The sequence below is a fragment of the Theropithecus gelada genome, chromosome 4 (genome assembly GCF_003255815.1).
Source record: "Theropithecus gelada isolate Dixy chromosome 4, Tgel_1.0, whole genome shotgun sequence".
NCBI lineage: Eukaryota > Metazoa > Chordata > Mammalia > Primates > Cercopithecidae > Theropithecus > Theropithecus gelada.
Genome location: NC_037671.1, coordinates 94540500 through 94561582, shown reverse-complemented (window position 1 = coordinate 94561582; position 21083 = coordinate 94540500). Strand labels below are relative to the sequence as shown.

General features: G+C 34.1%; 1 protein-coding gene across 1 annotated transcript in view; it reads right to left on the bottom strand.

The window, feature by feature from the left end:
- The window catches only part of MANEA (mannosidase endo-alpha), a 31584-nt gene that overhangs the window by 7864 nt on the left and 2637 nt on the right, over positions 1-21083 (bottom strand). Inside the window, exons 2-3 of the mRNA XM_025384458.1 lie at positions 15156-15737; positions 4258-4367 (exon numbers count right to left, since the gene is read on the bottom strand). Of these exons, the coding sequence (XP_025240243.1) occupies positions 4258-4367; positions 15156-15699 (654 nt within the window). The 5' untranslated portion in view covers positions 15700-15737. The remainder of the gene's footprint in view (positions 1-4257; positions 4368-15155; positions 15738-21083) is intronic.

The window sequence follows — 21083 nt, the reverse complement described above, 5'->3', positions numbered from 1 at the left end:
ACAATCTCAGTGGCTCTAAAAGACAAACATTTGCTTTTTGAACATAAAATCCATGAATTGGCTTATGATGGCTCTGCTCCAGGCTGGTTCAAATCAGCTCATGTGTCTGTCATTCTGAGCCCTAGACAGAAGGGGGCATGCTTTTCTCATAAAAGAGAATAGGAGTATAATCATGTAAGCGCATAGTATACATTATCTTTTCTCACATCTCATCAGCCAAAGCAAGCCATAAGGCCAGACCCAACAACAGGGCAGGAAGTATACTTACTCTGCATGGAGGGGAAGGAAAACCAGAATATTTGCTAAACAATGACAGTATCTACCAAACATCTCTATCATGTCTCACTCAAAAAACTGTTCCATTGTTCTTAATGGTGCAGGATAGAGAGCATATAGAGGAAGGAATCCAGCCCTGATTTTTATACTGTCTGCAAAACCAGCCTACCAATGACGGTTATAAGTGCAACAGCCTTTGCTCTAGCAAAACATGCAGACAAGTATACTTTAAAAGAACAGAAACTAAATCGCTTTGAAAAATCAAGATTTAAATTTTACTTTCATTTACTTACACTTTCAAAAAAAAAAACTAGTCACATTTGCTAAAGATAATGAAAACTAAATAAAGCGCCAATCATGTCCTTTTCTTGCATGTTTGTTTATAATTTAAAAGGCGCTTGCTTAAAATAACTCTTGGTTGAAGTTAACAAATCAAAATTACGATTACAAAATATTTAATGACTAATATTAGTAAAAACATATAATCAAAATGAATGAACTATAACAAAAGCTTAACTGTGAGATGAATTCATTCCCTAAAAATTCTCCATCCCTAAACAAAAAAGAATAAAAATAAAAATTATTTTTACCTCAAAAAGTAGAAAGAGTAAAAAAAAAAAAAAAACTAGAGAAAGACATCAATAAAAAAGGAGAATTAAAACATTAAAACCATTAGAATATTTTAAAAATAAAATTGATACATGGAAGGGTTTTTTGGGGGTGGGGGGTAAGCTAATTAATATTAATCAAAATGGTGAAAAAAGGGCACAGTACTTCCATGCTTTGAAGATTAGCAAAAAAAAAGAGATGTTACTAATGAATGCATTTTACACTTAAAGTTTTAGACGTGGTCAGTTATGTGCACTGGAGGCTACAATTTGTCAGCACGCAATCTACAACATCATTAATCTTTTCTATCAGATTGCCTTAGCACATTAAATAATTCTAGTAAGGTATTGTCATTCATTAAACATTAAAATTTCCTTATATTAGCAAGAAAAGGGAAAGTTTTCCATTCTTTAAAAAAACAGGATTTACTGCATTTTATTGAATTGGGAAATATGTCCGTTCCACAACAACAGAAATCATAAACAAATCTAATAAATAAAACCATCTTATGGTTTCATTGTCATTGTACAAATGAAGGGGATAAGCCAAGAAGATCAAGGAACTAATATAAGATTCCAGAGCTACTCAGTTGGAACAAGCTCCAGACTCATGATTCCTGGTCTATTCTTTGTCTATACATAGTTCCTCACCAGACATGAGGCCAAGAAACTGTTCTGAAAATTCTGGAAAACATCAGTCTATTGCGTTCCAAGTTTTTCTGATCATTAGATATAAAATCTGTAGCACAGAGAGATCAAGTATGTTGGCAACATTAAATAGGCAATCAGTGGTCGAGCTCTTTGCCACACTCTCCTTCTATACACAGATGCTTTAAACAGGAGAAAAAGCCGACCAATCTTCATATATCATGATAATTTCATTTTATCTTTAAAAATTTCCTGAAAGTACTAAAATAGCCAGTTTCTTGAGCTCCCATCTTCCAGGATTTTGGCAGGGTCGGGCCAGAGCAGCAGCTCTTGGACTTGTTTTGTGGAAGATAAATCAATCACTTACCCAACTTCCGCCTGGGTGCCAGAACCTGGAGGCTTGCCTATTTGCAGATTTCAAATGTCGGTAAGAACTCACTGAAAGGCACCAAGGGACACAGCAGATGACAGCTCTTGCTAGACAGCTAATTTGAGAGATGCTGTCTTAACAGTTTCAGGATAGTAAATTAGAAAGAAGAAGCAGCTTTATGGACAGGAATAAAAAAATGCTTGCCTATTTAGCTCTTTCTCACTCCCTAGAGTTCCACTTCTATTCTCCAATAACTACTCAATCTCTAGGCTGCAAAAGGAAAATTAAGACAAAATTAATGTTTCATATTTTTATTTGAAATGAAATATTTCCACAGTGGTCCATAACATATCTTACAGGGCCCAATTACCACTAATGGACAAACCAGATTGTCTTCCATTAGAATATAACTGCAAGAAGTTACAGAGCAAATAAAACTGTTCAGCAAATTTAAGAGTGGTTGCAATCTGAGAACTCAGGATAATGTAAGTGGTCTCTAGTTAAAAGACCCTAAATCCTTTTTTTGAGATAGACTCTCACTCTGTCGTGCAGGCTGGAGTGCAGCGGCACCAATCTCAGCTCACTGCAATCTCTGCCTCCCAGGTTCAAGCAATTCTCGTGCCTCAGCCTCCTGAGTAGTAGCTGGGACTACAGGTGTGCACCACCATGCCCAGCTACTTTTTGTATTTTAGTAGAGATGGGGTTTCAACATGTTGGCCAGGCTGGTCTTGAACTCCTGGCATGAAGAGATCCGCCTACCTTGGCATCCCAAAGTGCTGTGATTACAGGTGTGAGCCACTGTGCTCAACCTGACATTTTCATTAAGATTTTCAAACACAATACATTGAACAAGAAGGAAAAACTCTAAGAAACATGAGCAAGCAGAGAATAAGAGTTACCTGATATGAAACAAAAATGTCCAAGGACACAGAACAGAGAAGATAATACCAAAAATAAAAAAATAAAATAAAATAAAATAAAATAAAATAAAGCAGTTTCCTGAGGGCAAGATCATGAATATTGTTAACTGATTTTTAATGATTTTTTGAATTACATAATAGATTTCCATATTAAGTGTCAAGATTCTGTATCCATCTCTTTCTCCAAACTGAGGCTAATGTTATATTCTTTAATTTCTATCAATTTATAGTATATATTATCTGAGAAGACAAATTTTTCCCCTCATTAAAAACTTTAAGTCTTACTTGATTCCAACATATTTATAAACTTTGAAATTAGTTTGTTAAATTCTGTGTTTAAAATCTCATCAGAATTTCTAATTGGGATTGCATTAAGTTTACAAAAGTTATTAAAAGAAAGAAAAATGTGAGAATGGCTATTTCTGCAATTTGAATCTTCTCATCAAAGTCATGGGAAGTCATTTATGCAGGTCTTCCATATCTTTTGATAAAATGTTAAAGATTTCTTTGCATATACATTTGATGTTATTTTCAATGCACACTTTCCCATTTTGTTCTGTAATAGAGGAATCTTACTGAAATGTACATGTTTTCATTCCAGGCACCTTACTGAATTCATTATTTTTCATAGTTTTTTGGCAGTTTTCAGGGGTTTTGTAAGTATTTGTCATTTGCAAAGAAAAAAACCATATTTTATTTAGAACTATTTCTTCTTTTTGCATTTTTTAGTCGAACTGCTTGTTTAGAGTCTCCATAACAGCACTAAATAATATTGTAATCTTGTATTGATCTTGGTTGAGCACGACACTACTTTTTCTCCATCAGATACAGTGTTTAAAATACGCTACTAAGAGACACCCGTTATCAAGCTAAAGAACTTTGGTTACTAAGGACTTTATTAACATGAATTTTTCTTTCCTAAAATTTTCAGTATCTGTTAAGATAATCATATTTTACCTTCTTTAAATAATTTAAATAAGCACTAAGTTTTTTACTTAATGCTTACTCTGTGCCAGACAGGAATCTATGTTTTACATGAATTATCTCATATAATCTTTATAACCACTCTGTGCGTAAGGAAGGTTTTGTTGCTATTTCCATTTTAGAGATGAAGAAACTGAGACAAAAGTCATATTATAAAGCTACAAAGTGGCTGAGCCAGGATTGAATGTAGGCCTATTATAAATATATAAATATAAACATATATATATAATATAAATAAATATAAAACATGATTAGAAACATAGTAAAGAATCTCTAAAATATAATTTAGATAAGATTGAAATTCCTATTATATAAATTTTCTTTATGAAATAGAGTATTTAAGAGATTCTAAGTCATTATCATTTTTAATTAAAATGACTATTTCAAAAATTGTTATTACTATCCTCTTGTCCAAAAGAATTAACTTATGTATAGCTTGAAAATAAAATACCTTCAGGTTATATTTATGAGCTTTATCCAAAATAGTGGGTACCAAGTTATCAGTAGGTTCTCCATTTTCATCATTTACATCAGGTGGGTACCAAGAGAGGGCTAGTACACCTAATAGAAAAGACCGAAAAGAAAGGGAAAAGACAAGAACATGAGTGCAGATATTCTTAAAAAGCCATAGTAAGTACCAAACAGTTGGCAATAAAAGAACATATTTCCACGAGGTGGTTTTGTTAAGTTCCTTCAGAATACATATGGTTATTTGATCACTTTGTCAATATTTATGACCTCTTTATCAGGCATTAATATGCTTTTGTAAAAGTGAACAGACTTTACATTTTAGAGTTTTAGGTTTACATAAAAATAGCAAAGAAAGTATGGAGTTCTCATATACTCTTCCTCCTACCTGCCCCTACTCTCTACACGGTTTTTCCTATTATTAACATCTTTCATTGGTGTGGTACATTTGCTACAACTGATGACCCAATATTGAAAGATTTTCATTAACTGAAGTCCATAGTTTACATCAGTGTTCACACTTTGTGTTGTACAGTTCAACAGGTTTTGACAAATCTATTATACCATATGTCCTCCATAACAGTAGCTGACAAACTAGTTTTACCAGCTCCATAAACCTCCTGCGCTATACTGATTCATCCCTGTTCCCTCTCCCCCTCACCCCTGGCAATAACTAAGCTTTTTGCTGCCTATAATTTTGCCTTTTCCAGAAGGTCATATAGTTGGAATCATAAAGTATGTAGCTTTTTAGAATTGGCTTCATTCATTTAGCAACTTGAATTTTTAGGTTCCTTCATATCTTTTCATAACTTGATAGCTCATTTCTTTTTACTGCTGCATAATAAGTCATTGTATGTATGTTTATACATTCACCTAATGAAGGACATCTTGGTTGTTTCCAATTTTTGGCAATTACGAATAAAACTGCCATAAACATATATATGCTGTTTTTGTGTAGATCAATACCTTTTAACAGAAGATTTTAACATAGTAAAATAATCACTCTTCCTCTCTGTAGTGCCTGCCTACTTATTTTTGAACTTATAAATTATGTGTTAGAAGCATAAATTACATGGAAATCACTAACCGGAGACAGAATATTTAAGATCAATTAATTCAAAGCCTCATTATATATACAAAGAAATGGACAGTCAACAGAAAGATGGCACAAATTTCTAGATAAATCAACAGACTCTTTAAGGCAGGGAAGTAAATAACAATAGTACCAAAAGAGAAGCATGAGGAAATTAAGAAATTGAAGGTAAGAAACTGCCAGAGAAATAAATTTTAAGACCTAAGTTTTGTGCTAGCCATGCCATGTACAAATAAGTAAGTCCCATTAGGACAACAAAATCAAAGTTAATGGAAAAATAATCCTTATGTCCCCTATCCACTCTGAAAATAAGAATGGCAACTAGAATAAAAGATAGAAAAAATAACCTGTAACATATGAGGCTTGAGGGAAACTGGCTAGCCAGAGGAAGGCATATCCTAGAGAGGAATGCTGGTGAGAAAAGTGTCTGGAGACAATTAATACAACATTTTATAAGCAATCACTTATAATCTTGTAAGATTACTAGCCCAGCTTGTAAGAAGAGTATCACCAATGAAAATAAGAATGACAACAAAAGTTTTCTAAACATGGGACCTACCAAAAAATTATTTTATGCAAAAAATAAAAGAGAAAAAAATAAACATTAAACAACAGAAAGATTATGCCATGAATCTGAAAATTATAAGCAAAGCATTCTTCCATAAAAGTAAAAACAAAACAAGATTCCTGAGTGGACTAGTTTAAAATAACAGTTGGTCTAATAGTAGACCGAGCACTCTCCATGAAAATAACCATTATTATTATATAAACCATGGAGAGAAAATGTCTTAGAGTCAAAGAGCTGAAGAGAGTAAGAAATTTCCTGGCCAAATTGAAGGGAAAATGTGAAACCAGAAAGATAAGTGAGCAACGAGGTCTGTTTGCCCCAAGCAAAATTGGTAGAAGTAAACCAACTCTCAAAAACAGTGAATTAAACTGCAGGTTCACAGTGCTTGTACAGTCCTCTAGCTTTAGAGCTAATTTAAGGTAACCCAGAAATGGTATTCTAAACAGTCACCAGGCAGAAGCAAAAGAAAATCCTTTCTGGAGGAAGGCATCTTCTTCCTGGGCCTCAAATTACTTACAAAAAGTTTTTTTTAAAGAACAATAAATAGTATACGATCAAAGATAATTAAGAACACAAAGAATAAAACACCATGCACAAGAATCAGCAGAAACAAGACAACAGCAACAACATGCAACAACTTCAGATATTGCCATTACACACACTTCTAAAAATTACCTTCATAGTTTAAAAGAGAAAAGACAAAAAGCACTTACCTTAAAAATTGTGACTTTTGTCCTTTCCCTAATTCATCTACTACTCTGATTTCTTTTTGTGAGAGGCAGGGCAGTTTAGCAGAATATGCATGGGCTTTGAACATGTATTCACAAGTATCTCACCACTTATCAGCTACATGAACTATGGGCAAGTTAACTTCTTGCTTCTGTGGCCTCACCATCAAAACACAGATAATTCCTACCTTTCAGGATATATTTTAAGTACACACATAGAATTCCATTAACTAGACTACAGTATTCGATAAATATTGGTTCCTTAAACTACAACGTTCTCTGTTTTTTTCCTCACATTTTTCCCTCCCTCTTCAACTATACCCCTCTCCTAGCACACACATACACATGTACACACACATGAGCTTTAGCATCTTTTTTTTTTTTTTTTTTTGAGACGGAATCTTGCTCTGTTGCCAGGCTGGAGTGCAGTGGCGCAATCTCAGCTCACTGCAACCCCCGCCTCCCAGGTTCAAGTGATTCTCCTGCCTCATTCTATCGATCACAGATAGAATCCCTCCTCTGGGATTACAGGCGCCCACCGCCACACAAGGCTAATTTTTGTATTTTTAGTAGAGATGGGGTTTCACCATGTTGGCTAGGATGGTCTCGATCTCCTGATCTCGTGATCCTCCCGCCTCGGCCTCCCAAAGTGTTGGGATTACAGCCGTGAGCCACTGCGCCCAGCCAATCTTACCCGTTTTAAGACTATTATCTCCATTCCACCACTTCTTTACTCTCTTCCTCAAGCTTGATTACATTCTAGTCCTATGCTGTCCAAAATAATACCCATATCTACCATATACATTAAAATTTAAAAGAATTAAGTTTTCTTGCACACTCAACTAGCTACATTTCAAGTGTTCAATAGCCACATATGAGTTTATATCTACTGTTTTAGGCAGCACAGATAGAGAACATTTTCATCATCACAGAAAATTCTACTGGACAGCACTGCCATATTATTCTGATTCTCCTAATTAACCACCCCATTCTTGGTCTAGTAATTTCTCTTCCTCTTTTATCCTCTTTGTAAGTATTCTCTATGGCTTTGGAGGAATGTTCTTTCTTCTCTCTTATAATGTTGTTATGTTTCAGCTTCTTTATTCCATCAATTATGACTTCCAGATATCTAACTCTATCCCTATATTGTGATCCACAGTTCAATTAATCATTATACAGTGTCTTTTGGACTGTGACACTGAATAAATACTAGCCTGGGAACCACGCCAGTGATTGTCTTACTTCTGAGGAGTGTTGGGAATTTACAATGGCAGTGAATCCTTGATAGTAACCAGAGAAGTGTCTATAAAATAAGCCAACTGAATATCACTTATAAGTAAAATCTACTACTCGGTATTTCTGTCATCCTAATTGCTTAGCAAACTCTAGGATGCTCTTTGAAGTCCATTCTTGAAATACGAGCAAACTAAATGCAAAAACTCATGTCATGCTGCTTATGTCACCCTTCCATGTCACTTATTACAGGACCTTCAATATAATTGATAGTTAATTTTTTTGTTGTTGTTAGTAAAGTGATGCATTCAAATCGGATAACACTTAAGAATATACGGTATAAAAATCAGATAGGCCTAGAGAATCGAGTCCTTATTCTGGTATTTGATAGATGTGTATCTTTAGGTAAGTTATTTTACTTAAGTTTCCACATCTGTAAAACGGAGGATAAGGTCTGTTTTAAAAAGCACAAATGAGAGAATGCATCATGCACAGTAAAACACCTAAAAAGTGATTATAAATAACATTTAATAACAAGAAGACAGTATAATGATAGATAAATTTGGATACCTTGAGCCCCAGAAAACTTGTTATGTGTTCATAGGACACTTAGAGCCTCTTTTGAACATCTCAAACATTCTTTCAAACTAAAGCTTTAAGAGAAAAAAAGGCAAGCTCATTTCTAGACATAACACAATTTTCACTATCTTACTCAGGGTGACACCTTTTAACAAAATATTACAAGGTACAGAAAAAAAGCAAGAAAAATTCACTGCCAACAGACAAAGCAATCAATAGAACCAGTCTCACATATGAGACAGATATTGGAATCATCAGAGAGAGAATTTAAAATTACTGTAATGACTATCTTAAAAGATCTAATGGGAAAAGTAGCTAACACACAAGATCTGGCAAGAAATTTCAGCAGAGACATGGGAACTATAAGAACAAATAAAACAGAAATGCCAGGAATGAAAAACTATTTAAAAAGATGAATTAATGCTTTTAATAGGCTCATTAACAGACGTGAGAAGACAATCAGGAAACTTCAAGGCAAGTCAAAAGAAATTACCTTATCCAAATTACCATAATGAGAAAAAAGACTGGGGAAAAGACTAGAACAAGGCATTTTACAGTTGTGAGATACATATCAAAGTTCTAGTATACATGTAATTGGAAACCCAGAAGTAGACAGTTTATTTGAAAAAATACCAGGCTGGACATGGTGGCTCATGCCTATAATTCCAGCACTTTGGGAGGCCGAGGCACGTGGATCACGAGGTCAGGAGATAGACACCATCCTGGCCAACATGGTGAAACCTTGTCTCTACTAAAAGTACAAAAATTGGCTACACGTGGTGGAGCGTGTCTGTAGCCCCAGCTTTTTGGGAGGGTGACGCAGAAGAATGGCTTGAACTCAGGAGGAGGAGGTTGCAGTGACAGTGAGCTGCGCGCCACTGCACTCCAGCCTGGGTGACAGGGTGGGACTGCGTCTCAAAAAATAATAATAATCACTAAGAATTTACCAAAATTAATAAAAGACACAAAGCAACAGATTAAAAAATTCAGAGAACACCAAGAAGGATAAATACCAAAAAACAACAGGAGTAACAACTAACCATATCATGTTTAGACTGCTAAAAACCAAAATATAAAAAGGAAAAAAAAGAAAAAAATTAAATGCAGCCAGAAAACAACAACAACAAAACATATTCATCCAAGAAAATGAGGATATAAAAAGTTTTTTTAAATTACGGCAGGCTACCCATCAGAAACCATTAAAGACAGAAGAAAAAGACAGAAGAAAAAAAAATGGAGTAAATTTTCAAAATTCCAAAAGAAAACAATCCTCAAAAACCTGCCCATTGAGAATTGCACAGCTGATGAAACATCTTTCAAAATAAAGGCTACAAACAAAATTTTAAAGTATTCATTGCAAGGAGATCAGTAAAACAAGATACAAGAAATTTTTAAGAGAGAAACAATATGATACTAGACATACACTTGGACCTACATTAAAATATGGATGGGGAACACTGGAAATGGAATAAATGTAAAAAACATTCTTACTTTTAATAACTATGAAAAACAACTGATTATTGAAAAGAGTGATCAGCAAACTATGACCCATGAGCCAGATCTTGCCTTTGACAAGCCAATTCATCTATGTATTTGTCTATCTATTGCTTATAACCATTTTCACACTATAAGGATAGAGCTGAGTGGCTGCAAAGACAGAGAGTGAGGGACTCACAAAATCAAAAAAATATATTAGGTAGTCCTTTACAGAAAATGCTTGCCAACTTCTGGTCTACAGCAATGATAGTAAAATATCATTTCTTATGTGATCGAATTATGACAATAGCAAAGTATGGGAGGGAAACATAGGGAGTATCAGTGGTGAAGATCTTACATTACACTTGAAGTACATATCATTTGCAAGTAGACTGTGATGATACAAAGATATATTTGGAAAATTCTGAGTTAATGACAAAAAAGAAAAAAGTTATACATACTAAGTAAATACTATAGACTAAATATAATCATAAAAATTGTTCAATTAATGGAAAAGAAAATGAAAAAGAAAAAAAGGAAACAGAATGAAACATGAAGCTGTCAACAAGATGGTAGATTTAATCAATCCAATCATATTAATAATCATATTAAGTACAAATAGTCTAATGACACCCATTTAAAAATATAATTTTCATATTGTATCAAAAAATGAGGACCCAACCATATGCGATGTACAAGAAAACCACTTTAAGTATAAAGACATTGATAAGTTAAAATAAAAGAATGGAAAAAGATATACCCAGCAAATACTGATCAAGGAAAACTAAACAGTTATATTAATGTCAAAGTAGCCTTCAGAACAAATAATATTACCAGAAACAAATGGGAATATTACAGAGTAAGAAAGTACTCAATTATCCAAAAATCATAACAATCCTAAATGTTTAATGCACCTAACAAAAGATCTTCACAACATATGAAGAAAAAACTGACAGATCTGAAGACAGAAATAGATATATTCACAAATTTGCTTGGACTCTTCAATATTCATTTACCAGTAATTAATAGAACAAGTAGAAAGAAAATCTTCAAGGATAGAGACCTGAGTAATACTAGGAAGAACTTGAACCAACTCACACTTATAACATACTTCATTCAACAACAGCAGAATACACATGCTTTTCCAGAGAAAATCAATGAAACCAAAGGTTGGGCATTTATAGCAATATGAAAGCTTTATGGAATATCACCACTCTACAGTTATAAATATAAATTTTAAACTTAATACAAATAGTTATTATTTATGACATCATATTAGACATTATTATGTACATTTAAACTTTATGCATCTAATTCATCTCATTGTGACTTCTATTTTTATGTACAAAATTTTTAAGGCAGGAGATGCAGAAACAAGAATTGTAACTTTACTAAAACGAGTATGTCATACTTTCAGGAAATATTCTAATGTTGAAATCCATCTACCGTTTTTAAAGCAACAATGATGAAAACAAAGGAACACCTGGGGAATGTGACTTGCTCATCTTTATGTCCCTAGAATCTAGCACAAGCTTGGAACATCATGGAAAGTCAATAAATATTTAGCGCTAAATTGAAACAAGGGGAAGATAATTTTAAAGTCATAGAGTATATTATGTTTTGCTAATGTAGTAGTTCTCTATTTTGCCATAACATATTCTCACAAATTTAGTTGCTTAAAACAATGTAAATTTATTATCTTACAGCTCTGCATGTCAGGAGTGTTGACATGGGTCTTAATATGCCAAGATAAGGCCAGGTATTGGACTGGATGACGTTCCTTTCTGGAGGCTCTAGGAAAGAATCCCTTTCCTTGCCATTCAAGCTTGTAGAGGCTACCACATTCCTTGGCTCATGAACTTCTTGTTCCATCTTCAAAGATAGCAACAGGGGATCAAGTCTCTCAGTGCATCCCTCTGACTCTCTTTTCCCTCTTCTTCTTTTATAAGGACTTATGTGACTAGATTAGCTGTACCCAAATAATGAAGGATAATGCCATCTCAAGTTCAGATGATTAGCAACCTTTTGCATCTGCAATCCTAATTCCCTTTTGCCACATAAAATAATATATTCACAGATTGTGGGAATTAGGATGTGGACATCTTGGGGGCCATTTTGACTCATCTACTAAGGTTTTAGTAAACTGTATAAAAATAAGAAGGCATTCACCTGGTACTTTTAGAGTTGTAATATAGCAATACAAGAGGATAGTATCCATGATACGTAATATTTTACTTAAAAGACTTGAAAAGGATACAAATCTATCATAGGCTATTGTAATATATCTAAAACATTATATAGAATAATTGGATTTTAAACATAACATTAATAGTTCATTTTAATTTTATCATTCTTTTCAATGAAGGGTTGAGCCATTAGGATTTATGCACACCACACTTCTAATTGTAAAAGCAGAAAATGAACCAACTTGTACTCTGTGATATAACAGTATAATTACTTCACACATCAATTCCATTTAAGATAAAAAGAAGACCATTTATATCAAAGGAAAAATATGAATGTTAAATATGTAGTCAAAGCACAGTCAATCATACAATTTAAATCGCCTTCATTTACTATCTTATTCGATTCCAAGAATGCCAGAGTCAGCATGCCAGCTCCATGGATTAAAGTAGGGTTTTGAGTCAGTATTTCAACAGTCAAATTTTTCTGCCTGGTAACAATGAGTATAATTCAATATTTAACTCATTAAGAAATTATTTATTTATTTATTTATGAATTGATTATGTCACTTTTATTATCAAGGTTTTTTTTATTTTGTCTAGGGGAAAATCCATCAAAAAGTAAAATATTTACATCAGTAGTGAAGCTGTCAACATTTCAAATCGAAATGACTGTATGACTGTCAATGTTTAGAAATAATTAATGTTCATATATATGATACAATAGTAAAATACTATACAGGGAAAATGGTCTTTATAAATATGAGATAGGCACAAAAATGTTAATTGAAACTTTTCTTACTGATCACAAACTATACCAAACATAGTGTAACACATATATTATTTACATCTAAAATTTATATTTACTATAAATATTATTTATATATGTTTATGTATTATAAATATGTATTAACATAATAGTTGTATTTATAATGGAGGGGAAAAAACCCTCATTGTACACTATTCAAATTGCAAAGGAAAATTAAAACTTTAAAGAACAACCATTGTCTCTGTCAATCTAGCATAGTTTTTAGCCATATCAAGACAGTCTTGAAATAATAATTAGCCAGGCGCGGTGGCTCAAGCCTGTAATCCCAGCATTTTGGGAGGCCGAGATGGGCGGATCACGGGGTCAGGAGATCGAGACTATCCTGGCTAACACGGTGAAACCCCGTCTCTACTAAAAAATACGAAAAACTAGCCGGGCGAGGTGGCAGGCGCCTGTAGTCCCAGCTACTCAGGAGGCTGAGGCAGGAGAATGGTGTAAACCCGGGAGGCGGAGCTTGCAGTGAGCCGAGATCGCGCCACTGCACCCCAGCCTGGGCAACAGAGCGAGACTCCATCTCAAAAAAAAAAAAAAAAAAAGACTTAAATGTGATACAACTTTTTTGTAAAAAATAGAAAAAAAATCATTTGAAGATTCTCCTCCCAAAAGCAAATTAGTAGAGACAGACACACACATATACATATTGACCACACACAAGTCAATTCTGTCTTAACTGACCTAGCCTATTTTATGTTATAATACATATAGAACATAGAAACTAAAGCTCTAAGTATACTATAAAGTTAAATTTTATAAATACTTGAAAAAAGTCCATACAAGGAAAACAACTCATCTTGCACATATCTGATATAGATTCATAGAATTCTACAGTGTTTTGTTCATCAAAGATTCTTGTGTTTCTCTAAATACATATCAGCTCCATGGTGAATTCATCCGTTTATGTAGAGCTAGAAAAATGTAAGAATACCCAATTTCTTCTTCTAGCTCTACTGGTAGGGGCACTAAAAAGATAAATGAAACTGAAACTGGAAGGTTTTACAAAGACCATATTAACAAACTGAAGAATTTTCAGGCACCAAGTTATATTTTTTCTATAATTCACCTGTGAGACAATATGACTCTATCTAAATATATGTAATTGGAGTGCCAGAAGGAAATGGAAGAGAAAGGTGAAAAGAGGTGGGAACAACAATAAGAATCAGTTAAGTTAAAGGGGCGTATTGTAAAAAGGTACAGTTATAAAACAAATAAAACAAATGAATAAAATAAGCCAGAAGAAAATATAAAATAGAATAATACGCATATGTAATGTAAGAAAAGAAAAAGAGGGAAGAAACACAGACATGTGGAACAAATGGAAAATAAACAGAAAAATGGCAGATTTAAAATCATGTCATTATTACATTAAACATAAATGAAATAAACAGACATTAAGAAAGAAAAGACTGTCAGAGTAACTTTAAGAAACAGAAAAGCAAGACCGAATTACGTGCTACATGCCTAAAATTTGAAACAGCCCAAACACCTATGAACAGGTGAATATAAAAGCAAATTTGCCAAAACCAAATAATAGAATATTTCTCATCAATAAAAATGATGAAGCTATTGATATAGTTAAGTACATTTCAAAATATTGTGCTGAGCAAAAGACATACATATAAATGCTGAATGATTCTATTTTCACAAAGTAATAGAACACTCACAACTATTTTCCAGTGACAGAAATCAGGTCTGATAGAAATCAGATCTGATAGAAATTAGATCCAGCTATATGTATACAGTTTTCAGCGGTAGGGGAGAAGGTGGGCCTGCATAAAGGAATTATGATGAAACGTTTCGGGCTATAGAAATATTTTACCTCTTGATTGGGGTGGTATTCAAACAGGTATATACTTTTGAGTAATACCAATAAGCTGTAAACTTAAAGTGGGAAATTCATTGTATTTTATGAAAATCATAATTTAATAAAATTGAGAAAGTGAATTAAATTAGAAATCAACAATATATCCAGAAATGCTCCAAAATTTAAAAATTAAACAATATACACTAAGGGCAGTGTTAAAAGGTGGTTTCCTGGATGTTTAAAATCACACATACAGTTTAATTTGGAGGTATGAGCTTAACAATATAATTAATAATAATGTGAAAATTGACTAGTAATTTAAAGTTACACAAAAAATTATTTATATGCCTATATGCAGACACAAACACACATATATATACAGAATAATTACCAATTGAAGCTGAGCGCATTTGTCTCATGTGAGTTTCTATAACAGAAGGATCCCGAGAACTGTAACTTCCCAATTCAGGATAAAAGCTGGAGCCAATGTCATCTGGAGGGTTGTGTCTCCCTTGTGGATAATTCTTGGCTATTCTAGGGTCCCAGTGCTCCAACACTGGATGATTCCAATGTATATATTTACCATCGAATTGTGGATTTCCATACCAACTGTAATAAAATACATGTAGATAATTATTCAGAGGTGGTAGTTCTTCCAAGTTAAGTTCAGGGGCTTTGGAAGGTTTCATAGTGATTTCAACACTTTTTAAATTCTTGGTATTTGTTTCACTGTTGATTCTGTCACTCTTTCGGAAATCAAAACTTTTTCCCAAATGAATAGTTCGTTGATGAAGTTCTGGAAGAAGGTCAAGTCCAAAAGGAGCTCCAAAAGTAGCTGTATTTGGTCTCAGCATTTTTAAACCCATCATCAGAGAGAAAATAAATAGAATAAAAAGTGCCAAAATGATGCAAGTCCTTCTCCGAAACTTTGCCATGATGACATACTTTAAACTCCAAAATAGTAAGTGTTTTGCTGCAATTTATTAAAAAAAGATAATTAGTGTTATCAACATTATTTTCCAATGTATTCAACATGAAAACTAAAATCCATAAATTTCATTACGTTGATTAATACTGATTTCATCATATATTGGTGAAATTAAGAAAGTGAAGTAAGATATTAATTATGGCCGGGCGCGGTGGCTCAAGCCTGTAATCCCAGCACTTTGGGAGGCCGAGACGGGCGGATCACGAGGTCAGGAGATCGAGACCATCCTGGCTAACACGGTGAAACCCCGTCTCTACTAAAAAATACAAAAAACTAGCCGGGCGAGGTGGCGGGCGCCTGTAGTCCCAGCTACTCGGGAGGCTGAGGCAGGAGAATGGCATAAACCCAGGAGGCGGAGCTTGCAGTGAGCTGAGATCCGGCCACTGTACTCCAGCCTGGGCGACAGAGCGAGACTCCGTCTCAAAAAAAAAAAAAAAAAAAAAAAAAAAAGATATTAATTATACCATCATATATAAATGTCTACAGTAAGGGTCTATGGCTAGAATAAATGGCAATATTCATTTGGATATATCACCATGTACATGCCAATTACACTGAGTCAGACGAACCTTTAGGAATTTTTATTTATGAAATTAAAATATGTTTTTCATTACTTGAACAGATTATATGTATACTGAATGTAGGAAGGGAACATTCTATGTGTATGAACTAAAATTTTATTTTTAAAAATCATTTATTTATTTATTGTAGAGACAAGGTCTACGTTGACCAGGCTGGTCTTGAACTCTTGGGCTCAATCAATCCTCCTGTCTGAGCCTCCCACATTACTGGGATTACAGGTATGAGTCACCACACCCCTCGCCTGAACTAACATTTTCTAAATCTAAGTGTAAAGTTTACAAATCACAGTTAATGAAAAGGAAATACGAGTATATAAAAATCCCAGTCATTAAACAGATTTTGCAAAAATTTTTTAACTAAGAACAATTTCACAAAAGGGAAAAATTACAAATTTGGAAAAACATTTTGAAGTGAAATAGAATCGGACAAAAATTTTTTTTTTTTTTTTTTTTTTTTTGAGACGGAGTCTCACTGTGTCGCCCAGGCTGGAGTGCAGTGGCGCGATCTCGGCTCACTGCAAGCTCCGCCTCCCGGGTTCACGCCATTCTCCCGCCTCAGCCTCCGAGTAGCTGGGACTACAGGCGCCCGCCACCACGCCCGGCTAGTTTTTTGTATTTTTAGTAGAGACGGGGTTTCACCATGTTAGCCAGGATGGTCTCGATCTCCTGACCTCGTGATCCACCCGCCTCGGCCTCCCAAAGTGCTGGGATTACAGGCTTGAGCCACCGCGCCCGGCCTCGGACAAAAATTTTTAAATGACAGTAGAGAAAAAAAGAATAATCACAAGTAAGATAGTCCCAATTTTTTAAAAAAAATTCAGTAGGCTGGGCATAGTGGCTCATGCCTGTAATCCCAGCACTTTGGGAGGCTGAGGCAGGAGAATCACTTGAGTTCAGGAGTTCGAGACCAGCCTGGACAACCACAGGGAACTTAATCCCTACAGAGTTTTTTAAAAATTGGCTGGGCATGGCGATGTGTGCCTGTAGTTCCCCAGCTGCTCATGAGCCTGAGAGGGGTAGATTGCTTAAGCCCAGGAAGTCAAGGCTGCAGTGAGCCATGATTGTGCCACCACACTCCAGCCTGTGTGACAGAGCAAGAAAACGTCTCCAAAAACAAAATTAATTTATGACTCTGCAAATCTTACTGAACAGAGGTTATAAAAAGTAATTTATAACTTCTGAAATGGTACTATATGTGTTTTTGTTTTAGTAAGTATGTTTATGGACATATATTAATGCAGTGCTTCTTGGCTAATTAAGAAAAGACACTATTGCTGTGTGTGTGTATTTATGTATGAGTATATGTATATAGGTACATATACATCATACGAATGAAGTATTCAATTCTTTTTATATACAAATTTCTTATTAGAAAGGTATTTGGCACAATGCTGACACTGATTGCTTTATAAAATATGAGTTCTATGATACATCATGGTGCTGTTATTCTAGAGAATTAAGTTAGAATAGACTAACTCCAATAGAAAAGACAGACAAGTGAAACTTCCTACAAACTGCTGCTTCTATTCTACATGTATTTAAGAAACACTAAAGTAACCAAGTGTATTTCTTTAACAGCTAAATCTTAAGGTCAATCCTGTTTAACTGTGAATAGTGAATAATATAAAGAACAATATAAAAGAATAGTATAAAAGACATATGTCTAGCTTAGGACATATGTCTAGTTTAAGACATATAAAATAAACATTCAAAAAGAAATCTGCCAGCTTAAAAGCTCTTTTCTACTTCTTGTGTTCCCTGTGAATCACCAGTCCTGCCCTTCTCCCTGCCTAAGGGCAACTGCTTGACTTTTGTGTTTTCCATTACACCTCTTCTTTCTTTATAGTTTTCCCACCACACAAGCATATCTGACTAAAGTTAATTGTATTTTGTCTGTTTCAAACTTTAAGCAAATATGGTGTGTGTACATATATACATTATATATGTGTATATATGTATACTATATATACGATACATATACCATGCATATATATCAAGGCATGCAGCTACATAAACACGCGTATGTGTACACATGCATGTACATATACATGTATTTACATATTATGCATTTTGTTATATGTGGACACGTCATATATTCGCATATTTTATATATATATGATTATATATACGTAATTAAATGTTATTTAAATTCATAAAACTCTTGGGAAACAATATTAATTACTACATCTTTTCTGATACTTTACCTGGTATCCTAACTCTTCCACATCCCTGCATTCCATCACGTCAGTTCCTTCCCTCTCTAATAAAAAGCTATGTAAATGAACTTTCAGTAAAGGAATAGGTAGACAAGTCTGGAGATTTTCTTTTAATAACTATATACTGGTAAAACGTTCCTCCAGAAGGTATCTAATTAATTACAAATGAGGACTTAATGACAGTGGAAAACCTACCAAAACACCAATTAAAACTAATGATCAAAATTGACTTTATCAGGTAATTTTTAATAAATAAATATGACCATTAGTCTGCAGAGAAGCTGTACTGAGAAAAACACAGAATCACTGCTGTGACATTCCTGTTAAAAATTAATCCAGATCCTGCCTCAGCCTCCTGAGTAGCTAGAACTACAAGCATCAGCCACCACGTCCGGCTAATTTTTTTGTATTTTTTTAGTAGAGACAGGGTTTCACGGTGTTAGCCAGGATGGTCTCAATCTCCTGACCTCGTGATCCGCCCGCCTCCGCCTCCCAAAGAGCTGGGATTACAGGCATGAGTCACCAGGCCGGGCCAGGCAGAGCTGGCAGTGAGCAGAGATCGCGCCACTGCATTCCAGCCTGGGCAAAAGAGCAAGACACCATCTCAAAAAAAAAAAAAAAATTAAGCCAGATCTAATCACGAGGAAGCATCAGACAATATATTAAAGAAAGGATACACACATACACAAAAATACACATATATTCATACATATATGTACACCACATACATACACTATATATAATGTATGTTTACATACAATGCAACATATAATAAGTAAAGGCGTGTGTGTGTGTGTGTGTGAGAGTGTGTATAATGGTAAGCAAATGTGGTAAAATATTACCATTTGGTGAATATGCAGGAAAAGTATACAGAAATTGTTTGTGCTATTTATCCCAGCAGTAAACTGAAGCATGTGAGCTGTTAACATACCTGCTTATTTCTGGAAAGGGCTAAGTCATAAGGTCTTTCTAACCCTCAACTACATGACTCTACGAAGTGAAACTTCTACATGTGAGTTGTGGCAGTCCTGTTGCACTAATAGGTATAAAAGGATGATACAACCATTTTGGCATGCCATTGTAATTTGTTGTCTGAAATTTTCAAATTATTGACATCACAACAAATATTTCCCCCTTTGCTTAAAGGGAGAATTATGATGAGACATGAAGCAAAAATAATATTTTGGATGTAATATCATATCAACTATTATGATACATAATATCATATCAAGTGTATTAAAGATACACACAGAAGGAAATAAACATGTAAAATAGTTATGTCTGGGTGATAAAACAGTGATTTTCTTACTATTTTCTAAAAGTAGAACATAATACTTCCTAAAGAAAAGGTCTGGATAGGTATTCTATAAGGAAAAAAACAATGGTAATGAACGTTGGAAGAGTTACAGAGACAGGAGAAATAAGTAACAGATTTAGAAATTAATAAGGCATTGATTTTTGAAATGTTGACTTCAGCTAAATGGCGAGATGCATGAAAGATCAAGATACATAATAAATCTGAAGATGTAAATTCAAATCAGCCACGCTTAGTTGTGTGATCCTGGGCAAGTCATTTAGCCTTTTCTTAAAAAAGAGGGTATCTGTTTTGCCTACTGATAAAACTGTTCTGTGAATCATGCAAGACAATTTGAAACAGTAATGTTTTATCAAAGAGTAAACACTAATGAATTTATAAATAAATGAAAAGTGAAGAAATAAAGGAAAAAAAGGAAATTTTAAAAAATGTCTTAGGTTCATTTTCTAGATCTACACATGAATACAAAGCACAAAATGTCCATTTATGGAAGCTGTTTTTTTTTCTCTCTCTCCCTCTCTCCCCTATAAATGTAATTTCTTAAGCTGATCCCTCTGTCTTCTCATTTTACATTACTTCATTCATTCAATTAAAATGTGTGCATCACATCATTATAGATGACACACAAGCTCAATTTTAAAAGGTATCTACTGGCTCTGGCTCAACCTCCATATCTCAATTAAGTCATCTCAGCCTAAATAAACACAGATGGGCACTGAGTTTTAAAATATGAGCTCTGTAGTTCAAATGCCTGAGTTCAAATTCCAGCTATGCCATTTTTTAGTTATCTGACCTACAAAACTGACCTATCTTTCTGAGTTCCTTTCCTCACCTGTAAAATGAGCTATTACTTCACTCATGGGATTTTTGTGAGGATGAAATTAGTTAATATTGTAAAACTCTCAGAATCATGTGGCTTAGTATAAGACTAAACAAATATGAGCAATTGTGTATGATGATGATTAAAGATGGGTGTCTGGGAAGCAATTAAAATAGAACACATTTTATTCTAAGTGCCTATTCTCTATATGACCAACTATTGAAATACCAGTCACCTTCAAGTCAACGTTGAAATGCTGCCTCTTCTTGATACCTCTCCTGATTCCACAGTGGAAAGTACTTACTCCTCATATATTTCATTAACAGTATTTACTTTTTAAATTGTCATTTCTTATGTATTATATCATGCTGTGCAGTTATATTTATATTCCCTACTAGA